Source organism: Temnothorax nylanderi, unplaced genomic scaffold, assembly GCF_030848795.1.
Source record: "Temnothorax nylanderi isolate EJ_2023f unplaced genomic scaffold, tnyl_v1.0 TNYL_tig0125_pilon, whole genome shotgun sequence".
Classification (NCBI taxonomy): domain Eukaryota; kingdom Metazoa; phylum Arthropoda; class Insecta; order Hymenoptera; family Formicidae; genus Temnothorax; species Temnothorax nylanderi.
The window spans coordinates 77,544-105,234 of NW_027249187.1; the positions used below are offsets into that span (position 1 = coordinate 77,544).

Here is a 27,691-nt window from a genome sequence, read left to right on the forward strand (position 1 = left end):
GTTCTATCAATCTAATTCATCATCTAGTATCGAATAAACATGGGTTGGCCATCTTTCCTCTATATAGCCATCTTACCCGAGTTTACCCTATATACATATATGTATGTAGAGGTATCCCTCGCTTTTCGAAAGTTTGCTTTACGTCACTTCGCTTTTACGAAAGTTCTACATGTCCTACATTAGTGCCTATTTTCGCCAACCGAAAGAAATCCAAAAAGAATTTTCACTTTTACGAAAAAAATTTTTCCCATGGTAATTGCTTTCTTTACTTTATACCATTTCGGCTTATGAAAGATTTCATAGGAACGCTTTTGGACAGCGGGAGAAACCTGTATGTATGTATATATCTGTCACCGCTTAAATTACGCGTTTTCTACAGCTGTATTGAATTATAACATCAAAAGGAATCGTGTCCTTCCTTACATTATAAATTGAAATAAATTAATCTTCTTGTCATCATATATATTCAATATAATATAAATTAATAAGAGATTCTAAAAACACCTCTTTCTATTTTGTGTTAGTAAACGAACGTATAATTTAATCTGCGTGCATCCTACATTTCCAACAAAAATAAACCTCGCAACAAAATGTAGCTATCTATTAATCCACAAATTGGAAAGAGTGGTATATTTTACCAATACTATACTGTAACCGTGATAGCGTGCGAGAAGAACTCACTTATCTCGAATAGTGCGAGGAAAAAGTTTACGTAATTTCTCATCTGACATCATAATTCAACACGGTTCTGCAGTGAAGAAAACAGAAGCTTTAAATTATTGCAAAATATTGTTTGCGATAACTAAAGCAGTAAGTTAACGTGCTTCAATATATTTCGAGCTATCGAAACAATGGCATCACAGCAATTTATTTCTGTTCGGTACAATGTTTTCTGATAATTAAGATATCGATAGATAATTACTATACTATAATACAAAATAATATAAAATTACTATAATATAATACAGAATCTTATTAGTGCGATGTTATTCCGAATTCAACCGAGTCGACCTTTTATGTTTCGCCGCGGAATTTTTCTTTTGAGAAACTTGTTCGGTGACGTGTATACGACGGCCGCATCGTTGAGCTTGCACGCCGTACGAGCGTTGCAAAAACTATTTTTTACGAGTTTCGCACTATAATGCAAAAACTTGAAAAATATAACATTTAATAATCCAACTCCACTCGTAGCGAGGGTCGACCAAAACGCGTAATTTTCATGCTGGTATTTCCAAGAGTTTCCTTGAAATTATATAAAAGCGTAATAAAATGACAAAACAACGAAGCAAAATAAAATAGAAATGTAATAAAGGCGAATATACGGTTCGATTATCGCTCGCTTATAAACGCCAGCTAAGCAAGGCGCGTTTCAAACTTTTCGTTCTCGCTTGCATTTCTCGCGAAAAGTGTCTCGCTGGTGGAGCGGCGAATGTGCTAAGTTTATAGGACTTTCAACTACTGCTTGCGGTACAATTCCTATTCCTCTATCCTACATAATCCTCACGCGGATGATCACTTCATCTAATTCGACGAGCGAGTTGTCGCGAGTCAGCGTCGTGACGAAACCGCGGGAAAGACGTCACCGTATACCGTCAGGCTGAGCACTGTTCGACTGTGGAGGAAAGATGCCGTTGACGGAAACGTCGATTAATTGTACAAAGCCACGAGCGAGGCCGGTATTCGCGAATTCGGCGGGGCGTGCATCTGCGGAGACCTGGCAGACGCAGATGCAGCCGCAACGTGCCGCACATTAGAGCTCGCAACGAGATGAAAGCGAGGCCAACACACACGCCTGGCACATCGGTCGATGTTCAAGAGTTCAACCGCATCTCTGTGTTCAACCCTCCCCCCCCCCCCCACGTCCCCTTTCCCTTTCCTCTTTAGAGGGTAAAATTTATGGCGCGTAATATCATTACGCCGAATCGCTCGCCGATTCCGTGGCACCGTGGGATTCGCACGATCTATATATATAGCTCGTCCGAAGAAAAAGCGTAATATTCGCGCGTGCCGCGCCGAAGAGAATTCGCGTGCTAGAATAAAATTATCCGCTCGGCGCGGAGCGGCGTGTACTCGCACGTTATATGTACCCAGCCGCGCATAATATATCGGGTATCCCGCCGTGTAATGTATCGGATAACTGTCAGACGGATATAGCGAAAGTTTCGCCTCCCCCGCTTAAGACGCGCTTAAGCGATTTTGCGTTTCTCGGGGATAACGCAGATGTTAGTTTTGCATTCGCGAGCGGCGGAGCAGCCGCAAGAGCGCGCGATGCATTTCGCATTAATGTATTCCTTGTGCATCCCCGGCTGCCGCCACGTGGGTTTAACGCGGATTCGTAATAATTTATCTTCCGTTAGGACGTTTTAAAGTAAAGTTTAAGTTCTTCTTCGCGAGGGCAACCGAACCGGGAGGACCGATTGTTTCGTTTAGCGATAACGCGCCGCGCAAACAGACACAGGCACCGGGAACAATTCAACCGCGCCCCGAGACAACAGAAATTGCAATTTCCAGATCAAAGCCGCGCCTGGTTGCCAATTAGACGACTCAATCAACTTCCGTGTGTTCTCAGCTTTCGGAAAATCACATTCGAAAGACGGGCGACGATTACGAAATGTCACTCTACAGCTGAAGAAAGAAAACACGAGTCAAAGTATCTTCAATGCCTTATGGATTCAATTATGTTTCTGTTCAATAAACATTACTACAAAATCGATATGTAATTTTATATAAAAATACATTACATAAAAATATATTTTTAATATTCATATATATATGCGTTAATTTATTATATTTTCAAGCATCTTATCGGTCGTTTCAATAAATAAGCGCATACAAGTTGAAAGATACTCATAATTCATTTGTGAAAGATAAGATTCTAAAGATTCTAAAGTAAGTTCTTCCACGGAATTCTGATTTCACTGAGCAGTACCTAGTGTAAATTGGATGCAGCGTTTAAGGAAAGCAGTGAATTAGGAGCGGAGAAGCTTGAACTTAATTATAACGGATGGCAGTTCTAACATCCTCGCGACATTCGAAATCGGAAGATCAATTTAAATGAATTTATATTTTGGTGAAAGCAGAATGGATGTCGAGAAATTTCTTTGCTATTTTTCTGGAAATCGATAAAATCGCTCACAAGTTCATTATTTTTTCTGTATCCCAGGCAATGAAAAATGCATACGTTCGAAACCGTTGAGTGCCGAGAAAGAAGAAACAAAAGGTCAAGATGCTTGCTTTATGGCTCATTATTAAAGAGAGAAAAAGGAGGACCATTGCGATTTCATTAAAGTATAAATTTCGGCCTTTGGATTAAAGTAATTCTTAAATTCTGTAATCCAATACAAACTGCTAAAAGCCACGCTCACGAGAAAAGAGAAGACAGACGATCCTTTGCTAGTACGAGTCAAATTTTGCCAAATCTCTTTATATGGATAAAGAATTCATAAAAAGAGAAAAGAAGAGAAAAAGAAGACAGATATAAATAAGCTCGAAAGAGTAGACGTTTATAACAAATACTGAATGCCAAATAGCCACACATTATCGTTGTTCTTTTATTATAAACATGGTTTTGCGGTGAGCAGTTCAAAACTCGGTTGAAATAATTACAATCGATGCCAAACTGCCCAAAATGTGATGGAAGAATGGACTTGAAATATCAACTAAACGTCAAACGTAATATTCTTATGACAACAAAAATGTCGTAACTTCGAAATATCGTACTTCCAAACGTACAATTTGCTGCATGCTTTAGCGTCTTGAAATATGTAGTTTAGTGACTTAAATAGCACGTTTAAGATAATTAATAAGTAATACTTTTACTGACACTAGCAATTTCAAATGTTTTCTCTCATCAGAATATCATTTTTCAACAATCTGCTGATACTCGATTTCCATCTTTCAATCTACTAGTATCCATCTCGATAGTGAAAGAATTATTGTTGCAGGTACGTCAATATCTTTCGGAATGCTTCGAGACTTTTCCCCGAAGGGAAAGCATTAAGGTGCCGAGATAACGTTTGCAGCTGATAAAATTACCTGTCCCTTTCCGTCGGCAAACGCGGACGGAGTCTCCAATTTGGAGAAATTATACACAGACTCTTACGTGGACGCGAACGACAGAACTCTCATTCCGCCTTTACGCCTCTCGAACCGACCGCGTTTACGCGAAGTGATAAAGCCCACGTCGTACGACCGCGGGCCGAAAGGCAATCAGCACTTACGTGTTCGTGTGATTCCGCGAGAATGGATGTCGGGGATACCGGGAGAGAGCCTCACTCGTGACTGGTCATACCGGAGAACACACGTACACCCACGGTACACCTACACACACCTTTTTCCTTTCTTCTCCAACCCGATTGCGAACGGATTTACGATTGCAGCTTATAAATCACAGAGCGATTCCAACCGGCGCGGCGCGCGACTTATATATCGGTTCTCCCAAAGATAGAGTCTTCAACGTTCCTTCCCCACTCGGATCATTCTCCGCCGCCGCCGGCGAACGACCCCCTAACTCACCCGTGCTCGCCTCTTCCGCCGCCGATGGCACCGCGAGGTTCTATCCGCACTCGCGACGAGACAAATCGTATATCTATTCCTCAGCACCCGATACTTTATTCATCTCGATACTTTTTTTGGCAATGCGGTTTGCAGCGCGTTAATGCCTCCGTCGACAGCTGGAGAAAAAGAGGAAAGTAGGAGACAGCGACGAGAAAATTGCCGCGTTCCCACGCCGCGTCGCGTCGCGTCACGAAGCTGTGTGTCTTTCAGCGAAAACACCCCCTCACTTGCGCGAGGTGAACGATCGACGAACCGTGTGCGGTTCGCAACCCGGCACGAGTCGAACTCGCTGCCTCCTCGGGACGGTATTCCGGTGGGGTTGACGCCGCCGATGCCGCCGACGCCGACGCCGACGCCGACGCCGACGCTGCCTGCCGGGGGTCGCGAGGGTGGCTCCAGCTTCGCGACTGCGCCCTCTCAGCTCTCTTCAACCCATTACGTACCTCGCACACGCGTGACCGTGAGACAACACGCTCTTTACGCGTACACCAGCCGCGTACGTATCGCGTACGTGTGAGGGAAGCTCTGGTGTCTCTTTTTCTCTCTCTCTCTCTCTCTCTCTCTCTCTCTCTCTCTCTCTCTCTCCGCGCACACCCCCGAGGTCCCTGCCCCGTCTACAGCTCCGGACCGAGTCTCTCTGCTACCGCAACACGTAGCCTCGTAGTGGCTTTCTCTACCATCGCCTCCTCCTCGCCCTGCCTCGATTGTGCTATAACTCGCGATACATCGCCGTATCACTTCATGTCTGGCATAACGTTTTATTAACCAGAAATCAAGTGCGCTCCTTTCGATCCCCGGTTTCCTCCAGCCGGAGAGAGCTCTCTCTTCACGTTCTTCCCACGTTATTCCCCGTCTCCCGTTCTGGTTTCTGTTTATTCACGCTCTCACCTGTTCGACGGATGTGCTATTTCTTTGGCACTCCAGCGGCCGCTAATGTCGATCCGCGGTCGTCCCACGTGACGAATGTTATTGTCGCTTAGAATGTTTCTATTAACTGTCATGCCCGCTGCTTTCAGCCTTGATGTACCCGATATACGTGTAGACGTACGCCTGTCCCCTGCGTGTCGTTCTTTCATCCTGTTCTTATCTTGTTCGTTCAATTTTCTGCGTTTTCTACAATGACATTTCTTTGGCTTTACATCAATGCATACGTCAACTCTCGCGTCTTCATAAAAATAGCAACGTTGCGCACAATTTTCTTTAAACGGGATATGAAATGGTTTTTCCCCCCGATCTTACTCTCGCACGCAGCTGCACATTTATAATGCATTGTATTTTATTATTTTTACTATTTACAAAAATTTTTAAGAAAATTTAAGAATAGATAATCTTTGGTTGAAAGAGAATGCATGGTACACAATAACGTAAGAAAAATTTATCATAAAGATCTGATTTTTTTTCGTACTTTGAAAAAAGCTATATATTAATTCCAAGAACCGTAATATTTTCTAAATCATATATCGTGAATTATTCTATTTCCCATATATTACTCATCGTTGAAAGCTAAAAGAGTTTATGGTACAAAATAACGTAAGAAATACTAATCGTAAAAATTTGATTTTTTACGCACTCCGAAAGCTATACATATTCCAAGAACCGTTATATTTTGTAAATATACTGTGAATTATTATATTTCTTATATATTTTCAGCTATAATACTCATCATTGAAAGCTAAAAGGTGGATGCAAACAAAGTAGATGATTTCCAACCAAATCATTGATTAAACCTTCAAACGTTAAACCTTCTATAAGGAATTTGTAACTAGGGGAAAATATACATTTTATGTTTTCCCGCTTTCCGATATATTCTATAAGTATATGTATAAGCCCGTAAGTAGGTACTTGTATAACAACACAAGGAACTTCCGCTCGTTCGTAATAACGTATTCTGATTGTTTGAAGAAGAAGTATTACCTTTTATACTTTAGAATCGACGTTGAAATTTAACGATGGTTGTAAACTTTTATAAGGACCTTATTAATGATTGCATTTTGCCATGAAAACTGTCTTTATAGTTATCCTTTATACTTTATAGCATTCTTCATGTAACATTTTCCGTATTACAGTCTATTTTGCTCTTGTTTGCACATAAAATATTAAACGTATATTAAATCTGCTGATGTGTTCATCAAAATATGATTACTACATTAATGTAACCTTAATAACGATTCTAATAACTTTAAAACACGTATTAAACTTTTGATGTATTAAATAATGAAAATGAAAATAAATAACAACTTCTCTTTATGTATATTAATCAAATTTTATTTTAAACTTTAGTTATAGAAGATATATAATGTTGGAAATGTGACGAATAACGATTTCTCTCAATATTTTCGCTAACGAGAAATTGTCTTTACAATTGACTGGAGAATCTACAGTCGAAAGGATATACCTGATGCCTTTAGAAAACTTTATGGATTATCGCTGCAAGCGCGCTTGTAGCGAGGAGAAAGGTTAATAGGTGCGCATTCGCTTGGTTGCCCGCGACGCTGAATACGCTTGTACTGTGCTCAAAACGAGCATATCAGCAGACTATAGGGAAATTAATACCAAAGCATATGTTCCGAACAGACCCGCCTAACCGGCGCTCATCGGCTCATGGTAACCAAATCCACGGTGCACAGCTTGTGTGCAATGTGTGCACGCTGGTATGCGTGAGCGAGGAAACGGGGGGGGGGGAGGAGAAGATAGGCACAAAGTCCGTGGAGGGTGCCAGTCGGATGATATAGTGGATACCGGTCCGTGGTGGTGGCATGGTGGTTACAGATAAGGAACAGGTCGCATCGCGCAGAGCTCGGGGGTTGGGGGAGACAGCGCGGCGCTAATTTAGTAAGCGGCGAAGGGGGTAGCCCGGCAATACTCGCTTTCGGCTTTCGTGTCTGCGAAGACGGAAGTAACGCGTATACCTGCAGACGCTTTACATTCAATAGAAACGCCGATACTTCTACTCATAAATAAATCGGTATTGTCTCGCAGAAACGAATCAATACGTCGAGGTAATCGAGTAACGTATAACATCCGCGTAATACATTCATTATCCGCGAGTCGAAATATTAATGTTTCAACATCGAAATACCGTATCAATGAAATATTTCACGGAAGTTTAAAATCTAACACGAAGGTATCGCGGTATTTTTATTCATTGAATACGCGAGTAGGTTGTAAATATCACAGGTGAAATACGATTTTCTCCAAAAGCGTACCGGTTGCCCGATAATTTCTCCGAAAGAATCTATCGGTGCAGTTTTTCCCCGAGATTTTCTTTCGCAAAGTAAGACCGGCGCGTTACGAGGTATTCTCCTCAAAAAGCCGATACTCCGCAATCTCGAAATATCGTAAATATCCGAGTAACACCCGCGCGGATAACGCACGTAAAGCGCGGGTTAGTCGAGCATATTTCATTCCGCTCGCGTTCGCGTTCGCGCACGCCGCGCGAAATTGGGTGACTATGACGAAACGCGGGGGATTTCGCCAGCCGGCGTGGCGGAGATTCGCTTCTTGCGCGCCTCGCTGTCAAAACGGGGGAAGAGTACGTACGCGGAAGAGTAAAGTAGGATACTGTGCCGAATGGTTATAGATAAGGCGAGTCTCTGCCGCTCTCCGAGGAGGGAAAGAGGAGAAACAAAAAGAAGAAGAACAGAGAGAGAGAGAGAGTGAGAGAGGGGGGAGAGAGAGAGAAAGGAGAGAGGGAGCAGGCGCAAAGTTTGATCCCCCTCGTTCTCTCTCACTTTGGCCTCTTTCCTTTTGGATCTGCTGAAGGCGCGCGCGGGCACATCTGCTCCTTCCGCGTGTTGCTCATGCGAGAAAAGAACTCCAAGAGAGAGAAAGAGAGAATTGAGGAGAGGATTGAACTTGGATCAGCTGAATTTACTCCGGCGGATTGTGTGAGCACGCGTTTTCTCTGCCGTGCCGCGACCAAACGGCGAGGCGCGTGACAGAAATTGCGTTTCGCGCGAGTATCGATGCGTCCGGGGATATCCCGACTTTACGATGCAAGTACGAGGAATATTCGAATGCGGTGGCAGCGAGGATGTTAGCAAGGATCTTTCAGTTTCTCTCTCTCTCTCGCTCTCTCTCTCTCTCTCTCTCTCTCTCTCTCTCTCTCTCTCTCTCTCTCTCTCTCTCTCTCTCTCTCTCTCTCTCTCTCTCCGGCGACATTGTATCAGTTGTTTGATTAGAGGAAACCCCAAACGGCGTCGGCGGCGGCCGTGTACAAATTCTCGTGAAATATACAACGTGTGTACATGTACACATTGCACGTGTGCGCGCGCGACGGAAATGTACACAGCTGTAGAATCGTGAATATTCCGCCTGTAATCAGTCGCTTTTCAACAGTCGGTCCTCCCGAAATAGTCCGGGAATTACATATTGCATGACTCACGCCGGCATTTTGTAACGATTGTAACGATAGCGACAAAAGTCCGAAATAACCGGACGGAGATAAGCGTCGACGACGAGCGCGATAATGTCACCGCTTGTCGGCGGAAGAGTCGTGCTAAAGAGGGTGGTGGCGAAAGTATGCTAATTACAATGCGCGCGAGCGAAAAAGGGCATCGTACGCGCGCACTTTTATATATAACGTCGTATTAATATTATGCAAATTTCCTTCGTTCGCGTTTTCCGCACGCAACTCCGGGCGTAGTTCGGCGGAGTTCCTTCGCCAGAACAAACGTGTGCGATATGACGACGAGTGGAAATAACAGCGGGCTACCGTAAAGCACTCTCCGCAACCGCGGGATAAAATATATTCCTGGACGCGGGAGCGGGACGAGTTAACGCGCGAAATATCGGACGGTGATTTACGGGACGCACGAGGCGATGTGTTTAATAGGAAGGCGCAAGACCGTTTTTGATACACGTTTAGTATTTCCCAAGGCATCGGGGTAGACAGGCATATATTGTACGCGTAAACGTAATAAAACATGATACACGGTGCGGCGTATGATTAGCTGTTTCTCATTAGCCGGCGGGCGCTTATTCGGCTTTTAGATCAGTGCATGCACCGTGTGCAACCCGGCGCGTAGCTCCCAGCGAAACGCGAGGCAGCTCGTTTGTGCTCCCGCCGTGTATTTTGTACTTGTCCATTTGCTTACATGCGTTTCCACTACACGCGTCGTTACGAAGAGTTAGCACCAATGGACTCGACGCCGCGCCGCGCCGTTGCTCGCGTTGTGTTAATATCCGTGTGCGCACACGTATCTTGAAGGATGACCGATTTCCGCCGTACGTATGTTACTGCGGAGCTTACTTAGCTCCGGAACTATCGAGAAAATGAATAAACATCGGGCAAGCGCCGATTTAACCTAAAGTCTAACTTTTGGGACTTCCGCAAATTTTTTCTAAAAATGAATTACAATTGTGATAAAGATGTAATGGTATAAAAGACTTTGATAAAGATACAACTGTCTTCTAATACAATCTTTGAGGAAAATATAAGCATGCTTTTTTGAAACTTTAAAATATAGGTGAAAATTATAGGTATGTGCTGAGAGTCTCAACGGAAAATTATATACAATATTATCAAAGATCGCCCTTCATGTTTACGTAGTACATGTATCTTATCTTTTTTAACGATCAAGTTAAAACCCAGTAAAATCAAGGATATAATATGTTAAAGAAAATTCTACAGTGACTGCAGACAGCAGTTATCACAGTTGGCCAATGTATATCTGGCGAGCAAATGAATCGTCAGCGTGAGCAACGTAGATAAAGACTTGACACTAGTCTAGATTAGGCTTATGTAGTAAGTATGTTTCGCCGATCTCGGAAACATGTCGAGAACGGTTAATGGCTCTCGACGGTTTTCGCCGAAGTACCTGTAAATTCTATAAGTTACATATTGCGGGAGAAGTTGGTTGTAATCCACCAACTTCGAAACTCGAGTGTCTTTGTATAGCCAAGCCAGGAGCCTCGCCGTGCAGAGCACGCTGCATCAAAGTAGTATGAAATAACTTTCGCGAGTCCGTGAAGTTCTCGTTTCCCATCCGGTCGAAAATTATTTCCAAGAGCTCAAGTTTCTTAAAGTAATGTCCCATCGGCTAACTATGACGTTTGCATTTTCATGTCGAAGGGTAGTTCTTCAATTATGAGCATTGATTTGTACACAGTATACTTTCTCCTTCTCTCTCTCTCTCTCTCTCTCTCTCTCTCTCTCTCTCTCTCTCTCTCTCTCTCTCTCTCTCTCTCCTCTCTCTCTCTCTCTCTCTCTCTCTCTCTCTCTCTCTCTCTCTCTCTCTCTCTCTCTCTCTTTTCCGCTCTCCCTTCTCTCTTTGCCTCTGTATAAAATGCGAGAATATCGCATTGATGAAGAAGCTAAAATTAAAATATAATGAACGCCTCTCATATAACAAGTATAGAATTTATTTCTAGCAAGTGTAATAGAGAGACACTACGTGACTTGATAAGAGTATTTCTGTTTTACATTGGAAAATAGCGAAAAAAGAAAGAATTATATTAGACCACATGGTCCGCATTCAACCACAAGGATTAAAAATATATATATGCAGTCGTATAAATCGAATATGAATATGCCGTGCCAGCATTAATTGGCGATTAAATGGAAGGGAAAATTATTCCTGAGATTTTCGGTTTAACGTAACACTCGTCTCGGCCATGATTCCGGCATGGGGAAATCGCATTCCGTAACAACCGATTCCCCTGACGACGTAGCGAGAAAGCGAACGGGGAACTAACACTGGGGGCAGTTCGTAAACTCCTTGGAACTCGTTGGAACTGGTAACATCTTTGCTACTTCTCGAGTGACAACGGCGAAACCGGTTGAAAAGGCATAAAGCGACGTTCCCGTCGTGAGACGCGCTGCCCAGCACACGTCTTCGCAGTCTTGACGCTTTGATCTTTTACCTACCGCGTCGCCATCGAGCATCGGGGGATGCTGTCCCTCTTGTTGAACGAACGGACGCCCAAACGTCCTTTTGCTACTTTTGACGCACGATGTCTTTGACTTCGTTGACCAAGAGGCCACGTCCGGCACGTCTGGAAGGAAGAAAGATGGCGCGCGCGCAAAGGAATTGTATTTCTTTGCTGAAATCAAACTTTCCCGACGAGGCGCGGTGCGCGGCGCGCGGCGCGCCTCACGTTGTTCCCGAGGCAGCATCATAATTATTCGTCGTTTGTAAACTTTGTCGAGAGCAAATTAAATCGCTAGTGAACGCGCGCGCGCGTTGAAACGACGCGCGATGAACGGGGAATTTCATCCCCCGGGCCTTTGTCGAACGGCGTACGGTCGATTAATATATACTTAATATCGACGTATCGACGTCGAAACGCTTGTTAATCTATCGGCAGCAATAATTTTTGGCCTAATTGCTCGATCATCTTCAATGAACTCGAATTTTGATATTTATGAGCGCGGATAATATTGACAGCGAGAGCCGCGCCAAGTTCCCATTATTCGTTCATGAGGGATAATTCAGATAAACATACACGCGCGCGCCCGCCCGACCAGGCCGATGCATCAATGTTACAAGCGCTTTAGTGTCGCGCAGCGATAATTATCGCGCGTTTCTCCGGCGCTCATTTAATATTTCAGGCGTGGGGTAAACAAAAGTGTATATCGGATTTCCCCGGATGCGCGCGGGGGGCCCCTCTCCCCCTCTGGTGCATATTGACAGGACGCGAAACGAGCGCACGAAATTGAGATCGCGCGCTCTCTCTTTGTCCGCGTGTATAAGTTGATAATCCCAATAAAACATACAATCGGATACCGAACGATTCCCGGTATACGAATGTATAACGCATCAACGCATCGACGCGCGATGCATTTTACGCGCATTATGCCCCCATTATTAAAACATATTACCGGGCGTCCGTCGCGCTGGCCGGTCGAGTGCCCGACGAGCCTGAAGCGCGAGCGTAACGCCGATAGGGTTGATAGATCACGCATTTCCCTGACGCCCCGTCGATGAGCTGAGCACGGGGCGCGCGCGGCTATTTCATTTTCCATCTCAGTGGATTTGCCGGGGCTAATCGATAATCGCACCACAGACACGCCCGACGCTCGCTGCGATAACAGCCAAGCGAACGGAGAACCAACTTCGCCAACGTCGCGGCTGTTCCGCGACGTTATCAACAGTCGGCAGACTTGGTCGACCGCGGACACGTAATATTCTCGAGTGTCGCGCGAATTCGATGAAAGTGAAATTCTGCGGGAAATCTCGCCCGCGCGCACATAAAAAATGCAAGAGACATATGGAGCCATGGCCAGAGAAGACGACTGTAAGAATTGGGAGTCTCTTAGAAGTCTCGTGTAACATATACTTATGTATATAATATGTGCGTATTTTCCAAGCATTTTCTGTCGTCTGGCGATTCATCGATACCGCACGCATCGAATCCCGTTGGAACTCGTTTCGTTGCTAATTAATTTCTTATTACTTTAAATTTAAAAGAGATCCGATCTGCGACGTTGCGAAGACGCGACTTGCGACTTTTTGCGCGTCGTTAAACGAAAGATTCTTTCGATATATTGATTTGTCCAGGTTCCATCGACCACCCTATCGACTGCGGAAGTCACCCTAGACTGGTACCGTCGGCTGGTTACGTCCGGTTGCTGGGAATACAGTTGACCGCGCGTTCATGTAATTCCGGATCGAATCAACTCGGTTTCTTTCGTGTCGGTCAATAGAGCGTCGTGTCTGCCGCAAATTGCTGCCGGAACTAAACCGTGACAATTAGCAGCGTCTGCGTATGCGCGTTATTGAATCAGCACACGCGCGGCGACAGCGTTCTGATCTTCCCATTCATCCCGAGAGAGCTTGAATCTCCGAAGCTAATTAATATATTATATCGCGCTGCATGGGGCGCGTCGCACTTGCGTAACGGGAATTTATTGTCAAAAAAGGGGTCGATGTGTGTGTGACCCGGCATCCCGACAACGAAAGAAATTTATTGAGACGAATGGCGCCGCGCAAACAAAACCGTGAGAATTGCGGGAATACGTCGTTAATACGGCGCGTCGTAAAACCGCCGGCCACGTTGCACCGAAATCACCACTTTTCGTGCCGGAGAATTAAGGACCCGCCTAACGGTCAACGTAACGCCCGACATAATTGCCGATCAACGTAACGACTCTGTGCCCGAGTACCTACAATCTTCAATAGCAGTTGATCACCGATTGCCCGTGTAAAAATATATCTATAATCAAAATTACCTTTCGAACAAAGGTAGAAAATGGCACCAAGTACACGCATCCCTCGTTGTATTAAACATTCGTACAAAAGATTTGATATAAAAAATTGACGCCAATTTATAAGTTGTCAATTAAATCTAATGTTTCAACATTTTACATTTTTACTTAAAAAAACTTGGCGCTATTAAAAAGTATATCTTAAAATATTCTAAAGTATATGCGATATGTTTAAATTGTGATATAATAACAAATCATTTCGTTGTTATTAGTGATGCGCTTTATTATTTTTATAATAATTTATTTGTGAAAACAGAATCTAACAGAGTTTATATATATATATGTATAATTAAATACTAGTAATAATATTTATAATTTATAATTTATAATTTATTCCTTTATGTGACTAAAGTACTTGTCCACTTTTTATTGACTGAAAATATTTTGAAATTCAACAGCGCCAAGTTCTTTTACATATAATAGTTTTTTTAACTATATTAAAGCTTGATAATTAAAAAAATAAATCATATAAAATCTATCAATTGCTGTCAGGTTTTCATATTATAAAACTTTTGTAAGGTTTTATTTGACGATATAATAGCTTTTAAATTAAAGCACAGTAATTTAAATTTTACAGACTCTAGTTGGCATCAGGATTTTATATCAAAACTTTTATATATATTTCACATGTGATGAAAGGATTTATTCACTAGTATGTAAAAGTATAAAATATTGAAACATCAGATTTGATTGACAACTACAATAAGTTGACGCCAGTTTTTGATATCAAATCTTTTGAACAATGTCTAATACAACGAGGGTCGCGTGTACTTGGTACCATTTTTTTACTCTTTTTAAAAAGCTTCCACTACCCGACTATTCCGTACTACCTGAACTTCCTCTATACTGTATATATACAATGCATGAAATTTTAACTCCTTTCGAAACAAAATATTGAGCCAATCGCTCTACTTTTGAATAAAATATCGAGTATAAGAATAAAATTCGAATAAAAGAATATATCTTTCGACATGTTTTCTGCTGCATCATTTACATATGTTATATGTTATATGTATATGTCAGTACAGCAAGTTCCATTTACTGGACGTCTTTCCTGTTTTTATTAACCGATCGATCGACCTTACCGGGAACCTTTCGATCGTAACGGATAATGTCAACGTTGAAGTTCCGCAGTTTTGTTTGGCGGTACGCTATTGCTATGGTAACTTTGCGAATCGTTTATGCGCGCGCACTTTCTTCACTTTTGCACACGTAGCTTCTTACGACGAACTATTACCATCAAAAGAGACGATGAGTGACATATTTCCGGTATGTACGTCGCCCCAATGAACGATAAGCCAATTAATTAAGCTGATGCCTATAACGGTCGCAAGTATCATCGATTCGTATCAATTGGTCGAGTTTGAGCGGGATCACAGGTAAGGGTCACATTTGAAAGCCATTTAAACGTCGCATTAATTAGCGGAATTACTGCATTAACGGTAATTGGAACGGAGCGATTGCTGCGCTCTCGCGAGACGTAACTATTCACGTTATTTGCGTACCTCAAATACTCCGTTGCGCTATTAACGCTTAATTTAATGCCCCAAATTCTCGCCCAAATTAGTGAAGAACGTTTATAACAAACTCACTCTTTTATGACAGATATTTTAATTCGCACCTTGTTGAACTGTCGACATCTTATTTTACACTCGGCGCTTCATAATTATTTCAACACTTTAACAATCTCATTTTCGCTTGACTATGGACTTATCTCTTCCGAGGGAAAACTACATTTCAAGACCGACAAAAGAATCGGCGCGCAGTTTGCTAAGTTGGAAAAAGTGTACAAAATTAACGTAAAAATGTTATTGTTAGATCAAGATTTAGTCCAACCGAAGATGGCACTTCTCTCTACCTAATTGACTTATCTCTTCCTTACGTATAATGTTTTCATCCTTAATAACTTACATTCACTTGTATCACAAATTACGCGTACGCGTGTCTCGTGCAGAAATGATCAGAAAAGTTGCCTATAAAAATATTTCGTCCTGTTTCAAAACTAGGCACGATGGAAAATCGTGCGCAGCGACGCCGACGGTGCACATAGATTTAAGGTATATACAAATTTGAAAAGTTTTCCTTTAGTTGAAGTTGCTGTATAAAAATCTGGAACGGAGACAGAGAAACGCGAGGTGGAAAAGACGCGAAAAAATAACGAAAACAAGCAGAAAAGCAGCGAGGAAGCAGCGAGATGCCGATTGATTGTTATTACGTACCGCCAAGCCCACCCTGTCGCACCATTATGCTACTCGCAAAAGCACTAGGCATTCATTTTAACTTCAAGATCGTAGATGTCTCCAGGGGGGACCATTTGACGCCGGAATTTTTACAGGTTTTCCAGTTTACATTGCTCTCGTTTTCGCATAGGTTTAGTAACTCTTAACGTATATAAATACAGTTCAATCTGTACAATCGGGATTTTGTAAACAGGCGTTGAGTACAGAAAATCCTCTTTTAAGCTTTCGAAGCTATTTTAATATTATTTTATTTCAGATTAATCCGCAACATACAATACCGACCATCGACGACAACGGTTTTATTTTGTGTGAAAGGTACGTAAGGGATTCATATTCTAGTCTTATAATCACTCATTGTTAGCATTAAGCCGGAATTTGTGTTATTGCAGTCGTCCTATTATGGCTTATTTAGTCAGCAAATACGCAAGAAATGACTCGCTTTATCCGAAAGATCCGAAAGAAAGGGCAGTAGTCGATCAAATGATGTATTTCGATGCTGGCAGTCTCTATTTCAATCTTGTCAAATGTTACGTACGTATTGATGCTCGTTTTGAAATTTTTTAAATTTATTATTTACAAATTATGATGGAAACTGCAATGTCTAACGACTATCTTTAATAAAATTGATTTTTCCTTGTCAGTTTCCATTTAGTTGCATTAATTCATCTTTTCCGTGTGATCAAAAAATTCTATTGCGATTAAAAAAACTATCCTCTGTGTTTTTCTGGGACACTCGGAATTATATTGGCACAAAACTCTTTTTCTTTTTATTATTTGATACGAGATACGACAGATAAAATCGTCATCGTTTAGATTATGCCAATAATCCGAGGTATAGCATATCCAGTTAACGAAGCGGATCTAGCTCGAGTGGAGAAATCGTTCGAGGTGCTCAACGCTTTTCTCGATGGCAGGGAATTCGCGGCCGGTGATAACCTGACTATCGCCGATTTCACTATCAGCACAACTATCTGTACGATACTGGTAAGTCCGTGTTTTACGGTGGATGACTTTATGTCGGGGTAATCATACGCAAATACACCGAGGCCGATTTCTCGATTGCAGTGTTTTGACTTCGATATCAGCCGTTACGATAACGTTGCCGCATATTACGATCGTTGCAAGGAAAACCTGGAGAGATTCGGGTTTGAGGAGGTGCACGCTATAGGTGTTAAAGCGTTTACCGTGAAGTACCACGCGAAACTGCAAGAATCTAGTTAACGTGGATATGGATATTTGTGCACGCCTAAAGCGGAGGATCGATAGTAACTCGTTTACCTGAGATCGAGATTAGACATGGAATCTCATTATTATGTACCTTATAGAATTTAAAATTCACTTTTTACCACCGCGTTTCCCAACGTTTCGACAGCTCTGTTATAATAAACCACGTAATATAAGTACTTTCAAAGCGTTGTTGTTATTACATATTTATCTAGTAGATCCTTTGTGAGCTAGACGTTATATCTTTGCGATATCAATTCTTTTCACTGTACAGAGCAAAAGATTTAAATAAATGTATTGAAATATATTTAAAATTAAGTCTGGTAAAAATCTGTAGAAATTAATTTATGATTAATTTAGTGATAAAAATAACTTATGTCTTTTATCTTCCTCGACACATCAACTCTCGTTAAGTTTTACAGTTTATACGCTTGTAGATGGTGTTCGCGATGAAAAGCTAACAAGATCAATATTCATCCAGCAAATGTTGAAAGAATATAATGGCAACGTTGAGTCGCGAATTACATAAAGTCAACGGCACTGCTATACTTCGCCTTGTCATCATTACACTTCATTTTCTTAATTACAGCGTCACATCTAGTCATGCGAAGTATAAAAGTTTTAAGATACACGAAACTTATTACTCTTTTCAAACGCGTGTTAGGGTAGCGAGATAGATAACGATCATCTAAACGAAAGCCTAAAGCGATCGTTATTGTGCGCTGTTATCAAAAATTTTAACATCTTATCGTGAACAAATTTTAGTATCTTATCGTGACATTTGTCATGTAACTACATTTATTCACACATATCCTCAGAGTCGATAAAACACAGGAAGAGACGATAAATATTATTGGAGTCCGGCAGCCTGAAAAGAGTACGCTTTATTTTATTTGATTTCCTCGGCGACCCTGGATACCCTTCCTCGCCTCACAGATATCCCTCCTCTTTACACATAGATTGATGTTACATGCGTGCATTTAATCGTTTATCTCCGCTGACATTGCTACTCTGATATTGAGTACGTACATGTATTGGTTTCCCCTGCTACATTATTGCAAGCAATTACGCAACAACCGACGGCGTGAGCAACCAGTGTATGACGATGACGAGGCAGAAATCCATTTTACAGCCATAGAATCCAGTCAGTCGTAAGGCGGCAAGAAACTGTTGCCGTATTTGTCGGCTCATGCTATCGGACGTGTCGAGGAGATTTTACCTTTTCTTATAATTACTGATAACTCTCCAGATATTTATAAGATCTGTAAAAAAATAATATATAAAAATCAGATTAATCTATAGATTATTATATAAGAGCACAAAAATATTGTTTTATATAAATATAATATTTAATATATGACATATAATTTTTTCTAATTAAACTGATAATTATTATATAATTTCAAATTTTATATACACAACATTATATTTTTCGTTAAGCGTACGTTAGGCATAAAATTATGTTTTTTAATTACATATTAATTAATAGTTAATTATAAAAAATAAATTTTCAAAAACAATGTTTTTCGACTTGATTTGCAGCGACATACTTAAGAACACACATACACACATATTTTCTGTTACAAGACCAGTTGAAGCCCACTTAACTTTAATTGGTGCTTAACTGGTGGAAAGCGATCTATACAAGGTGATTCTAGTAACAGGACTCTTTTTTATAAGAAAAGAGGAAAAAAGTGATAGAAGAAAAATAAGCTTTCTAGAAATTCTATTCATTTATAACTGTATTTTTTCAAACGATAAATTAATCATCTGCAAAAAATGCAAACGCTTTTTTTTAGTAAAACAATATTTTTGACGCGTAAATTTTAAATTTTCTCATCATTGTACATATAGAAAACTATTTCTGGTAAAGTCATATAGCGAGATCTAATTTTAATGCCGCAATGTGGAAAAAAACTTTTAACGAATGAATCCGATCTAATCGTTTATGTGATAATCCATCGACGTTATTAACTTAATCGCTTTATGTTAGTTAGTTTTGTGGCAAATTAATTTGCTTTGTGGGAAATTTTAAAGTATAATTGCGTTAAAAGTTTAAACGCCGGTCGAACCGCAACTGGCTAATAATTCGATAGAGCTACTTACTTATGCGATAATGCTTCTCGCGTTCTTTCGGATAAGTTGCTGGTCGGTCAACCGCGAGCGATTAAAACCGCCCGTCCGGTTTCGATCAAGACGAGTGACCACCTGACTTTTGGATTCGCAGTATACCGATTCGGAATTTGTACTTATTTCGATCTTAACATCATGCTACACGTTTGCGTGGGAACATGACGTTAACTTTGCTCTAGAAAAAAAGTGTGCCATAGCGTTCACGTAGCGATCGATCGCGTTACATTATTTGTTTGTCGCTTTTGCGACTATACTTAGTCGGCATCAAAATTGAAACACTTCATTTTATAAGTAACTTATACGGAATTGCACCTGTATAATTAACTTTCAAAGATGGTAATTACAAATGTTACAGCATTATATCATGTATAATATTAATATATCCTTTAAAATTACATTATTCTGCTAACTATTATTATCTTCAATTTTTTATATAGAAATTACAGAGAATTATTGTAATGCAAAGATTATATAAATTTTAATGTTGTTGCATTTTATATAGTTTAAATAAAACAAGTGGTTTATCGTCCTTTAGAGAAACTTCGTTAAAGATTGAAAAGAGTTAAAGCTTTGATGTTTAACTGACGATTATTGATTGAAAACAGTTAAACGGAAAAAAGTGTTAGTGCGCAGTATGCACAAATGCTAAAATTATATAATTGGAAAAATAAAGTTAATTTGCCGTGCACACGCACACGTGCGCGTATACACACATACATAATTAACTGACGATTATTGATTGAAAACAGTTAAACGGAAAAAAGTGTTAGTGCGCAGTATGCACAAATGCTAAAATTATATAATCGGAAAAATAAAGTTAATTTGCCGTGCACACGCACACGTGCGCGTATACACACATACATATACGCATATAAATCGTTTCATTCTCGGATACTTCATTCTCGTTTAAAAATATACAAAGCATCCTGGAGTTTTATTCAGTTGTGGATTATATTTACCGGACTTCTTTAGCAAATATTCAGATTAAAAGGGCCCATCTTTTTAAAACACCAAAGTATCTTACCCAAAGTATAGTACCCAACCCTTAAATAAATATCATTTGGGAAAAATGTAAAGTTTGTTCAAGATTAAATAACAAATTTGAGAGAGGGAGAGAAGAGGGGAGATTTTGTCTGTGTTGTAACTTAGAAAAACCGATATCTTGTATCACTTATTTTTCAAGAAGATCATACTTGGTTCTTAAAACTACACGATTTTCCTTTTTACGATTAATTTCGCCTTCGTAGCGTCTGCTTTCAGTAAAATTATTGTGATACAAAGATTATACAAATTTTAATGTTGTTGCATTTTACACATTCTAAATAAAACGAGTTATGTTTATAATTTTTTAGAAAAATAAAAAAAAAACTTTATTAAAGATTAAAAAGAGCTAAGTTGATGTTATGACTGACAATTATCGATTGAAAAGAGTTAAATAGAAAAAGTGTTAGTGCGCACTATAACGGCGATCGTCGGATACTTATTTCATTCTCATTCGCACGATGCTACGCGCAACGCAATGTATAGAATGCAGGCCATCGGAGGAAGGAGAAACCTTGAGGCTCAAGGTCACACAGACGCTTGGACCGATCCACAATGCTTTCACTTGCTAGCAAGTGGTTGTCTACTGTCGGCTTCTCCAAAAGACGAGATCCTGTACAAATAGACGACTGTGAAACTTATATGTAACTCTTGGAAGAGAGGAAATAAATATGTGTCCGCAGCATTGTGTTCCGATGTTGTTGTTTCGTAAACTTATTGCAGGCTTTAACTGCAATATGGAAAATTGTCTAGAAAGAGAACAATTATTTTTATTTTCCGAATGTTTTAAATAAACATATGGATTAATAAGCAAAAATTAAATGTTAAAAGATTTAAGAAAAATCGCTCATGATTAAAAACCATGTTATTTATAATAAAATAATTATTCGCAAAAAATAAGATGTGTCATCCGTTAGTGTTATTACCGAGTAGTAGGCGTGGACGAGATCAACGTCATTTTTTCCGCTGTCAATACAAATCTTGCTGAATCATTCGCCTAACAGCGGCAATGCTGAAACTTTAGAGTTTCCTCATGATGTGTAAAGAAGAGCGTGATTGGCAAGTTTTTCGTCAGCGACGAATTATCGGCACGCTAGAACTAATTAGTGTTTTATCGGTCAGCCAATAAAAAACTAATACATCAAAAACGCTGATAAATAGAATCGCACACTGTTGAATTTATAAGGTCAAATTATACTCAATTTGAATAATTTTTAACCATTCCTATAGGTCGCCACTGCTCCTACTCAATACGTAGTTAATTTAACTAAAACAATGTTAATTTAACTAAATCAATGGAGTTAAAATCATACTATTTTGTTTTAAAATAATAAATTTTGACGCACATGGTAGTTAAAAATAACAAAATGTTATCTAACTCAAGGTATTGATTTAAATTTTATCCTTTAACATTCAACAATGCAAATTAAAGCGCAGCCTGATCAAGTTCACGAATATTTCAGCTTGCTTATCAGAACTTTCGCAAATGAAGACTTATCAGCAGTGCATTATTTTGCAAACGGATATATATATTGCGATTGTAATTATTCGCATTTTGATACCGAAGCATTGAATAATGAATTTATGTAAATTTTGTTGACTGAATTACAGAAATTGTTGCAAAATAAGATAAGCGCAACGATAATGTTGTAAGCGGGAGCAATTGGGTGGTCAAGCGAGGCCGATTCGCGCGAAGTAAAGTATCATTATATACGGGAACCACCGATACTGAAAAGCGAAGTTGGAGAGGCCATAATGCATCTTAAACCAAATAAAGCACCCGGCTTGGACGAAGTATCCGCCGAAAAGATAAGACTGCTAGGAGACGAGGGCTTCAGGATAATTCATGACATTTGCAATAAAGTCTGGCAATCGGGCCAGTGGCCTAAGGACTGGGCCAAATCTGCGGTAATACCCATCCATAAAAAGGGGTCCACACGTAAGTGCCAAAACTATCGCACAATATCTCTGATATCCCATGCCAGCAAGGTACTACTCAGAATAATCGACCGGAGATTGCAGCAATATCTGTCTCACCAAATTCCTCCTGAACAAGCCGGATTCGTTAAAGGCAGAGGAACCAGAGATCAAATATTTAACATCCGCCAACTGATAGAAAAAGCACGCGAATTTAATACGCCTATGTTCCTGTGCTTCATAGACTACAAGAAAGCGTTCGACTGTGTAAGATGGAAAGACCTATGGAAAGTGCTAAGAGAGATGGGAGTCCCGGATCATTTAGTGACCCTGATAAGCAATTTGTACAAGGAGAGTGCGGCTGTCATTAAGCTGGAGAACAAAAAATCGAAACCCTTCAAAACACATAAAGGAGTGCGGCAGGGCTGCATATTGTCACCCAGGTTATTCAACGTCTACGGCGAATATATAATGAGACGCGCCCTGGAAGGATACAACGGGGGAATAATAATCAACGGCAAAAACTTGAATAATCTCCGATACGCTGATGACACCACCTTAATAGCGAAAAACGAAGAGGAACTAACCAAAATGCTGGAATTAGTTACCAAGGAAAGCAATGAAGTAGGTCTACATATCAACCTGGAGAAGACCAAACTCATGGTGATTGACAGGGGCAACACGACACAACGAAACAATGTACGCCCAGACATGGAAACAGTCAAGGAGTTCATCTACTTGGGATCCTTAATCTCCAACATAGGAGGAAGCGAAGTAGAGATAAGAAGACGGATAGCAATGTCGCGAACAGCCATGGCGAACCTCAGGAGAATATGGGAAGACAAACAAATAACAATGAACACAAAGATAGCTCTAGTGAGATCCCTAGTGTTCTCTATATTCTCATATGGAGTGGAGACATGGACCATCAAGGCAACGGACAGACGCCGCATAGATGCGTTTGAAATGTGGTGCTGGAGGCGGATGCTGGGCATCCCCTGGACGGCAAGAAGAACGAACGTGTCAATTCTCAAGGAGCTGAACATCACCGATCGACTGTCCACTATCTGCCGCAGAAGAGTTCTCCAATACTTTGGTCACATCACACGTAGAAACCAGGACAATCTCGAAAAACTGATTGTACAGGGGAAAGTTGAGGGGAAGAGACCAAGAGGCCGTTCTCCATCGCGCTGGCTGGATCAAATAAAAGATATCACAGGCCAACCACTACAAAAGAATCTCCGAGAAGCGGAAGACCGCCATTGTTGGAAGACGGTGGTTCGCCACTGTACATGACCATAATGTCACGACTCTTCAGACATGAAGATACGACGAGAAAGAAAGTATCATTATACTCGCCATCAAACGCCCGATCTCTTAATAATGCATATCGATCGCTCGTTTGTTGCTCGAGGCAATTTTTATCACTTATCGCTATTATGTAAATGGAACATTTGGAACACGATCGAGAAAGTCGCGACCGAAGCAGAAGGTAGCAACGCCTCCCGACGCGACGCGACGGCTAGTAAATATTGAGAACCCCCGGACGCGCATCGATCTCACTCTTGCGTGCGTACGATGCAGAGGCTGTGCCGTGTTACGCGCGCTTTATAAATAGCCCGAACAAGCAAGTTGGTTAGACAGTCCGCTATAATCTCTCGCTACGCGTCTCCAGAGAATACGATCCGCAGGTTCGACCCGTTGTGACTTCCCATTCCTCCCCGCTTGGCCCCCGCAAATAATTCGCCAAAACTGCTAAAATGATAAAACTGCCTCAACTATTGCGAATATTTGTGATTCATATAGTGCGCGAGGTCGACTCTGCGACGAAGGAATTCGGCGAGTGCTCTAATCGTTCCTCGTTACGTTATAATTTACGAACGTGGAAAACTTGCGGAATCATTTTCCACGTCTGCCCGGTGCGGCGCACAGTTGTGTAAAGCCACGGCGCGCCGCGCCTGTTCATTATAACTTGCGGTCTATCATTGACAAGTTTGCCTTTGACTAATTGATAATGCAAATTTATGTGCCTTGAACTAGAATCATCTGAGATAATATCGCCAGATTCTTTCGCCTGATACATTAGTTACTTTTTTTCGTTTCCTTCTGTTTCTTTTTTTTCGCGCGCGGATAATCAGTTGCTCTTTTTAAACACCAAAAGATCTCGCTTTTCATCGAAAATAGTTTTACTATTTTCGCCGCTCGAATAGTCCCGAATGCCCGACGTGCGATCGATCACACTGGCCGCTTCATTAATAGCGCGTCGCGCGTTTTAGCAGATTTCAAGATGCCCATCGATCTTTACCAAGTTCCCGGAAGTGCGCCATGTCGGGCCGTGCGCTTGGCGGCGACGGCCGTAGGAGTGGATGTAAACCTGAAGTATACTGACATTATGGCTGGCGAACATTTAAAACCTGAATTTCTTAAGGTAACTTGTAATGAAATTTTCTGCAAAATAAAGTGTTATATTTAGGGACATATAAATGCGACATTGAGAAAAAAATTGATTGTACAGACTAAATTTGTATAGTTGTTGATTCAATGATTGATTCAACAATTATTAAGTTGCACTAAAAAAAGGACAGTTTATTCATGTCAACCATCAAAATTTTTAAATCAAGAATTAGTTAATTTATAACTAATGTTTAGTTAAACTAACTAATGTTTAGTTGAACGTATCAGACTAAATATTTTAGTTGGATGAAACACATTTTGCGTTTTTCAACAAATTTCTTTTTTTAGTACAAAATTCTTAAATTATTCTTAAATCAAAAACACGAGAGCAAACACAGTATTTAGAACTTTTGTTTCTAAAAATGATCTATTTAAAATTATGATATTTTTTTTAATTAATATTTTTTAAGAATTTTCGGATAATTTTAATTGCAAATTACTTAAATAGATACTTTTTCAGAATAGATAACGATGTTTATGTTGCGCAAACATATTTATTGACTATTTATTTATTACCGGTTTTAATATTCTTATTATTGAAAATGTAAAGGTGTAAAAACATATTTTACGTAAATAACAAAATGTTTTATATAAAGCTTTAAACATTCTGTTTACGTACAACAATTTGTTTTTCTCCTGACACTGATTTTGTTGTACATAAATTTACTTTGCAATAACAATGCCGATAACATATAATTCCGGGAACATATACAGTAATTTATAATTAAAACTAAAAATTCTTCAAACAAAGCGTTTTCCTTAAAAATCGTATCTTTTAATATTAAAAAAGCATGAACAAATCTTATGCTTTTATTGTTCTCTTATCTTTAATTCTTTTCCAAGTTCTTATAATTAACTTCTATCGAATAAAAGTATATTCTAAATTTCAAATATTATCAAATAATTTAAAATAATTGTTAATTTGTATATTTTTTAAATATAGATGAACCCACAACATACAATACCTACACTGGATGATAATGGCCTATATTTGTGGGAAAGGTAAGTATTTTTTAATCTTTTTATCTTAACATTTAACAAATATTGCAAGTCCGATTTACGCGTATAAAATAAATATATTTTTCTCTATAATTATCAACTTTGTTATATTTCTTTTTTAAGTTTAATTTATTTGCTATTAGACTCTGTACTTGTGCAAAACTGATTTCAGATTTCTGTATATGTCTATCGGATATCTCTGTATATGTCTTTTACAAAATTCTTTGGTAAAATTAGTGCCAGTTATTTATTATTATGATATTAATTATTTACGCGCTTGCGTCGATTTGCAGCCGCGCAATTATGAGTTACCTGGCTAATCAATATGGCAAGAACGATTCTCTCTACCCGAAAGACCCAAAGAAACGAGCTGTGGTTGATCAGAGATTATACTTTGATTTGGCAACTCTGTACCAATCGTTCGCCGATTATTACGTAAGTTATCCTTGAATCGTATAATACTTCATAATGTGCTTAGTACGTAGTGATTGATAAAGATAATGGCCGTACGTGTATGAACGTTAATTACAGTATACATTGGTATTTTCTGGCGTCACTCCGGAGCAAGCAAAATACGACAAGGTCAACAATGCCTTGGCCTTCTTGGATAAATTCCTAGAAGGGGAAAATTATGCAGCAGGAAAAACTCTCACTCTCGCTGATCTTGCTTTGGTCGTCACCATTGCTAATTTTAAGGTAAGAAATTGGTTTCACGTTAAACATATATCACCGTTTCACATTAAAACATTTATAAAATTAATAAATCATTAATGTAAAAAAATAAGTATTTCTATAAGACATAAAAAAGCGCTATTTCTTTTTAAAAAATCAAATATTAGTATTATTATTATTTGCATTATTGTCAATTTTAAATAAATTTTTTTGCTTTTTAAAACTTTTGTAAAACTTTGCTATATAATGTAGTATATTGATTATAAAATGAATAAAATCAAAAACATATAAAATCGAAAATCTATAGTTTTGTCGAAAATATAGTTTTATAAAATAATATAATAAAAATAACATTGAATTAACAATTTAAACGTTAACATTTCTCTTCTTACAGCTTATGGACCACGACTTGAGTAAATATAGCAACATTCTGAGATGGTTTGCCAAGATCCAAGCCGAAGCTCCTAAATACAATGAAATCGAAGGCGAAGGTATAAAAGCCTTCAAAGCTTTCGTCGACAACATTAGAAAAAAGAAGTGATTTTGTGATGATTTAATAGTTATATAATACATTGGTGCTATAATATTTTTACATTAATTTGTCTTGCAGTATTTTTATACGTCATGAATTTTGATTTTGCACAAATAAATTACAACTAAACAAATTAAGAGAGCGTTAATTTAAAAATATACAATAAATAATATAGTTTTAACATAGGTCTGATGTACTTGAAAAAAAGAAAATTAAAGAGAATAGAATTGAAAATCTGAATTCTGAAAAACATTAAAATGTTATATTTTAATATTAATATTATTATCTTTATAGACAACTATAAAGAGAAAATATATGATAGAATTAAAAATGACAATAAATTTAGCATTATTATCATTACGGATTTCTAAAACTCGCATAATATTAATACAACAGACAATAACTATGTGCATAAAAACTCATTTTAATTGTAAATAATATTCAATCGTAGGTAGCACAAAACTTGTATTTTATATGATACATTTCCAAGTATAAGATTAATTAATACTCGTCAGTCATCACTTCACTCGTTATAACATTTGATGAAAGTTATTATTAAAATATTACGGGATATATATTCCCCGCAAATTCACGGACGTAAAGTTGGAAATTCTCACCTCTGCTGGTCACTTAACAACGGGAAAACTTTTAGCATAGTTTCCATGAACGCTCTGCCTTTGGAGAATCTTGACCTAGCTTGCAGCATAGCTTTGT

General features: G+C 39.4%; 3 protein-coding genes and 1 long non-coding RNA gene across 8 annotated transcripts in view; 2 read left to right on the forward strand and 2 right to left on the reverse strand.

The window, feature by feature from the left end:
* LOC139776713 (cyclic GMP-AMP phosphodiesterase SMPDL3A) overlaps window positions 1-4,869 on the reverse strand; it is a 43,879-nt gene extending 39,010 nt beyond the window's left edge. Inside the window, exon 1 of one of the 2 annotated variants that reach the window (XM_071713592.1) lies at window positions 4,516-4,869. The gene's annotated coding sequence lies outside the window, so the exon portion shown is untranslated. Of the gene's footprint in view, window positions 1-4,220 lie in introns of both variants that reach the window. The other variant, XM_071713590.1, reaches the window with a different exon arrangement.
* LOC139776716 (glutathione S-transferase D1-like) overlaps window positions 1-17,547 on the forward strand; it is a 60,061-nt gene extending 42,514 nt beyond the window's left edge. For 2 of the 3 annotated variants that reach the window (XM_071713595.1, XM_071713596.1), the window contains 5 exons: window positions 15,854-16,100; window positions 16,262-16,320; window positions 16,395-16,536; window positions 16,819-16,989; window positions 17,071-17,547. In XM_071713595.1, coding sequence (XP_071569696.1) covers window positions 15,960-16,100; window positions 16,262-16,320; window positions 16,395-16,536; window positions 16,819-16,989; window positions 17,071-17,226 — 669 coding nt within the window. In that variant the 5' untranslated portion in view covers window positions 15,854-15,959 and the 3' untranslated portion in view covers window positions 17,227-17,547. Of the gene's footprint in view, window positions 1-14,824; window positions 15,145-15,853; window positions 16,101-16,261; window positions 16,321-16,394; window positions 16,537-16,818; window positions 16,990-17,070 lie in introns of those variants that run through there. The other variant, XM_071713594.1, reaches the window with a different exon arrangement.
* Window positions 17,548-17,918: 371 nt separating this feature from the next.
* On the reverse strand, window positions 17,919-21,061 carry LOC139776718 (uncharacterized). Its single transcript, XR_011719155.1, has 3 exons — window positions 19,336-21,061; window positions 18,259-18,491; window positions 17,919-18,097 (listed from the first exon to the last, which is right to left on the reverse strand). It is a non-coding gene; the product is annotated as an uncharacterized lncRNA (long non-coding RNA).
* A 2,835-nt stretch (window positions 21,062-23,896) lies between these two features.
* LOC139776717 (glutathione S-transferase 1-like) lies at window positions 23,897-27,114 on the forward strand. 2 transcript variants are annotated; one of them, XM_071713599.1, is made up of 6 exons: window positions 23,897-24,011; window positions 24,597-24,748; window positions 25,718-25,776; window positions 26,067-26,208; window positions 26,305-26,469; window positions 26,840-27,114. In XM_071713599.1, exons 2-6 carry the CDS (start codon window positions 24,608-24,610, stop codon window positions 26,984-26,986), a joined length of 654 nt encoding a protein of 217 aa, XP_071569700.1. In that variant the 5' UTR covers window positions 23,897-24,011; window positions 24,597-24,607; the 3' UTR covers window positions 26,987-27,114. The 2 variants fall into 2 exon arrangements, with proteins under 2 accessions (XP_071569700.1, XP_071569699.1); XM_071713598.1 differs by having other exon boundaries at window positions 23,898-24,011; window positions 24,600-24,748.
* Window positions 27,115-27,691: the final 577 nt, after the last annotated feature.

Excerpts from the sequence above, each read along its gene's own strand:
- LOC139776717 (XM_071713599.1), top strand. The coding sequence starts at position 24,608 with ATGCCCATCGATCTTTACCAAGTTCCCGGAAGTGCGCCATGTCGGGCC. Across the intron at positions 24,749-25,717 it reads TAAAACCTGAATTTCTTAAG|ATGAACCCACAACATACAAT; the intron begins GTAACTTGTAAT and ends TTTTAAATATAG. Across the intron at positions 26,209-26,304 it reads AATCGTTCGCCGATTATTAC|TATACATTGGTATTTTCTGG; the intron begins GTAAGTTATCCT and ends CGTTAATTACAG.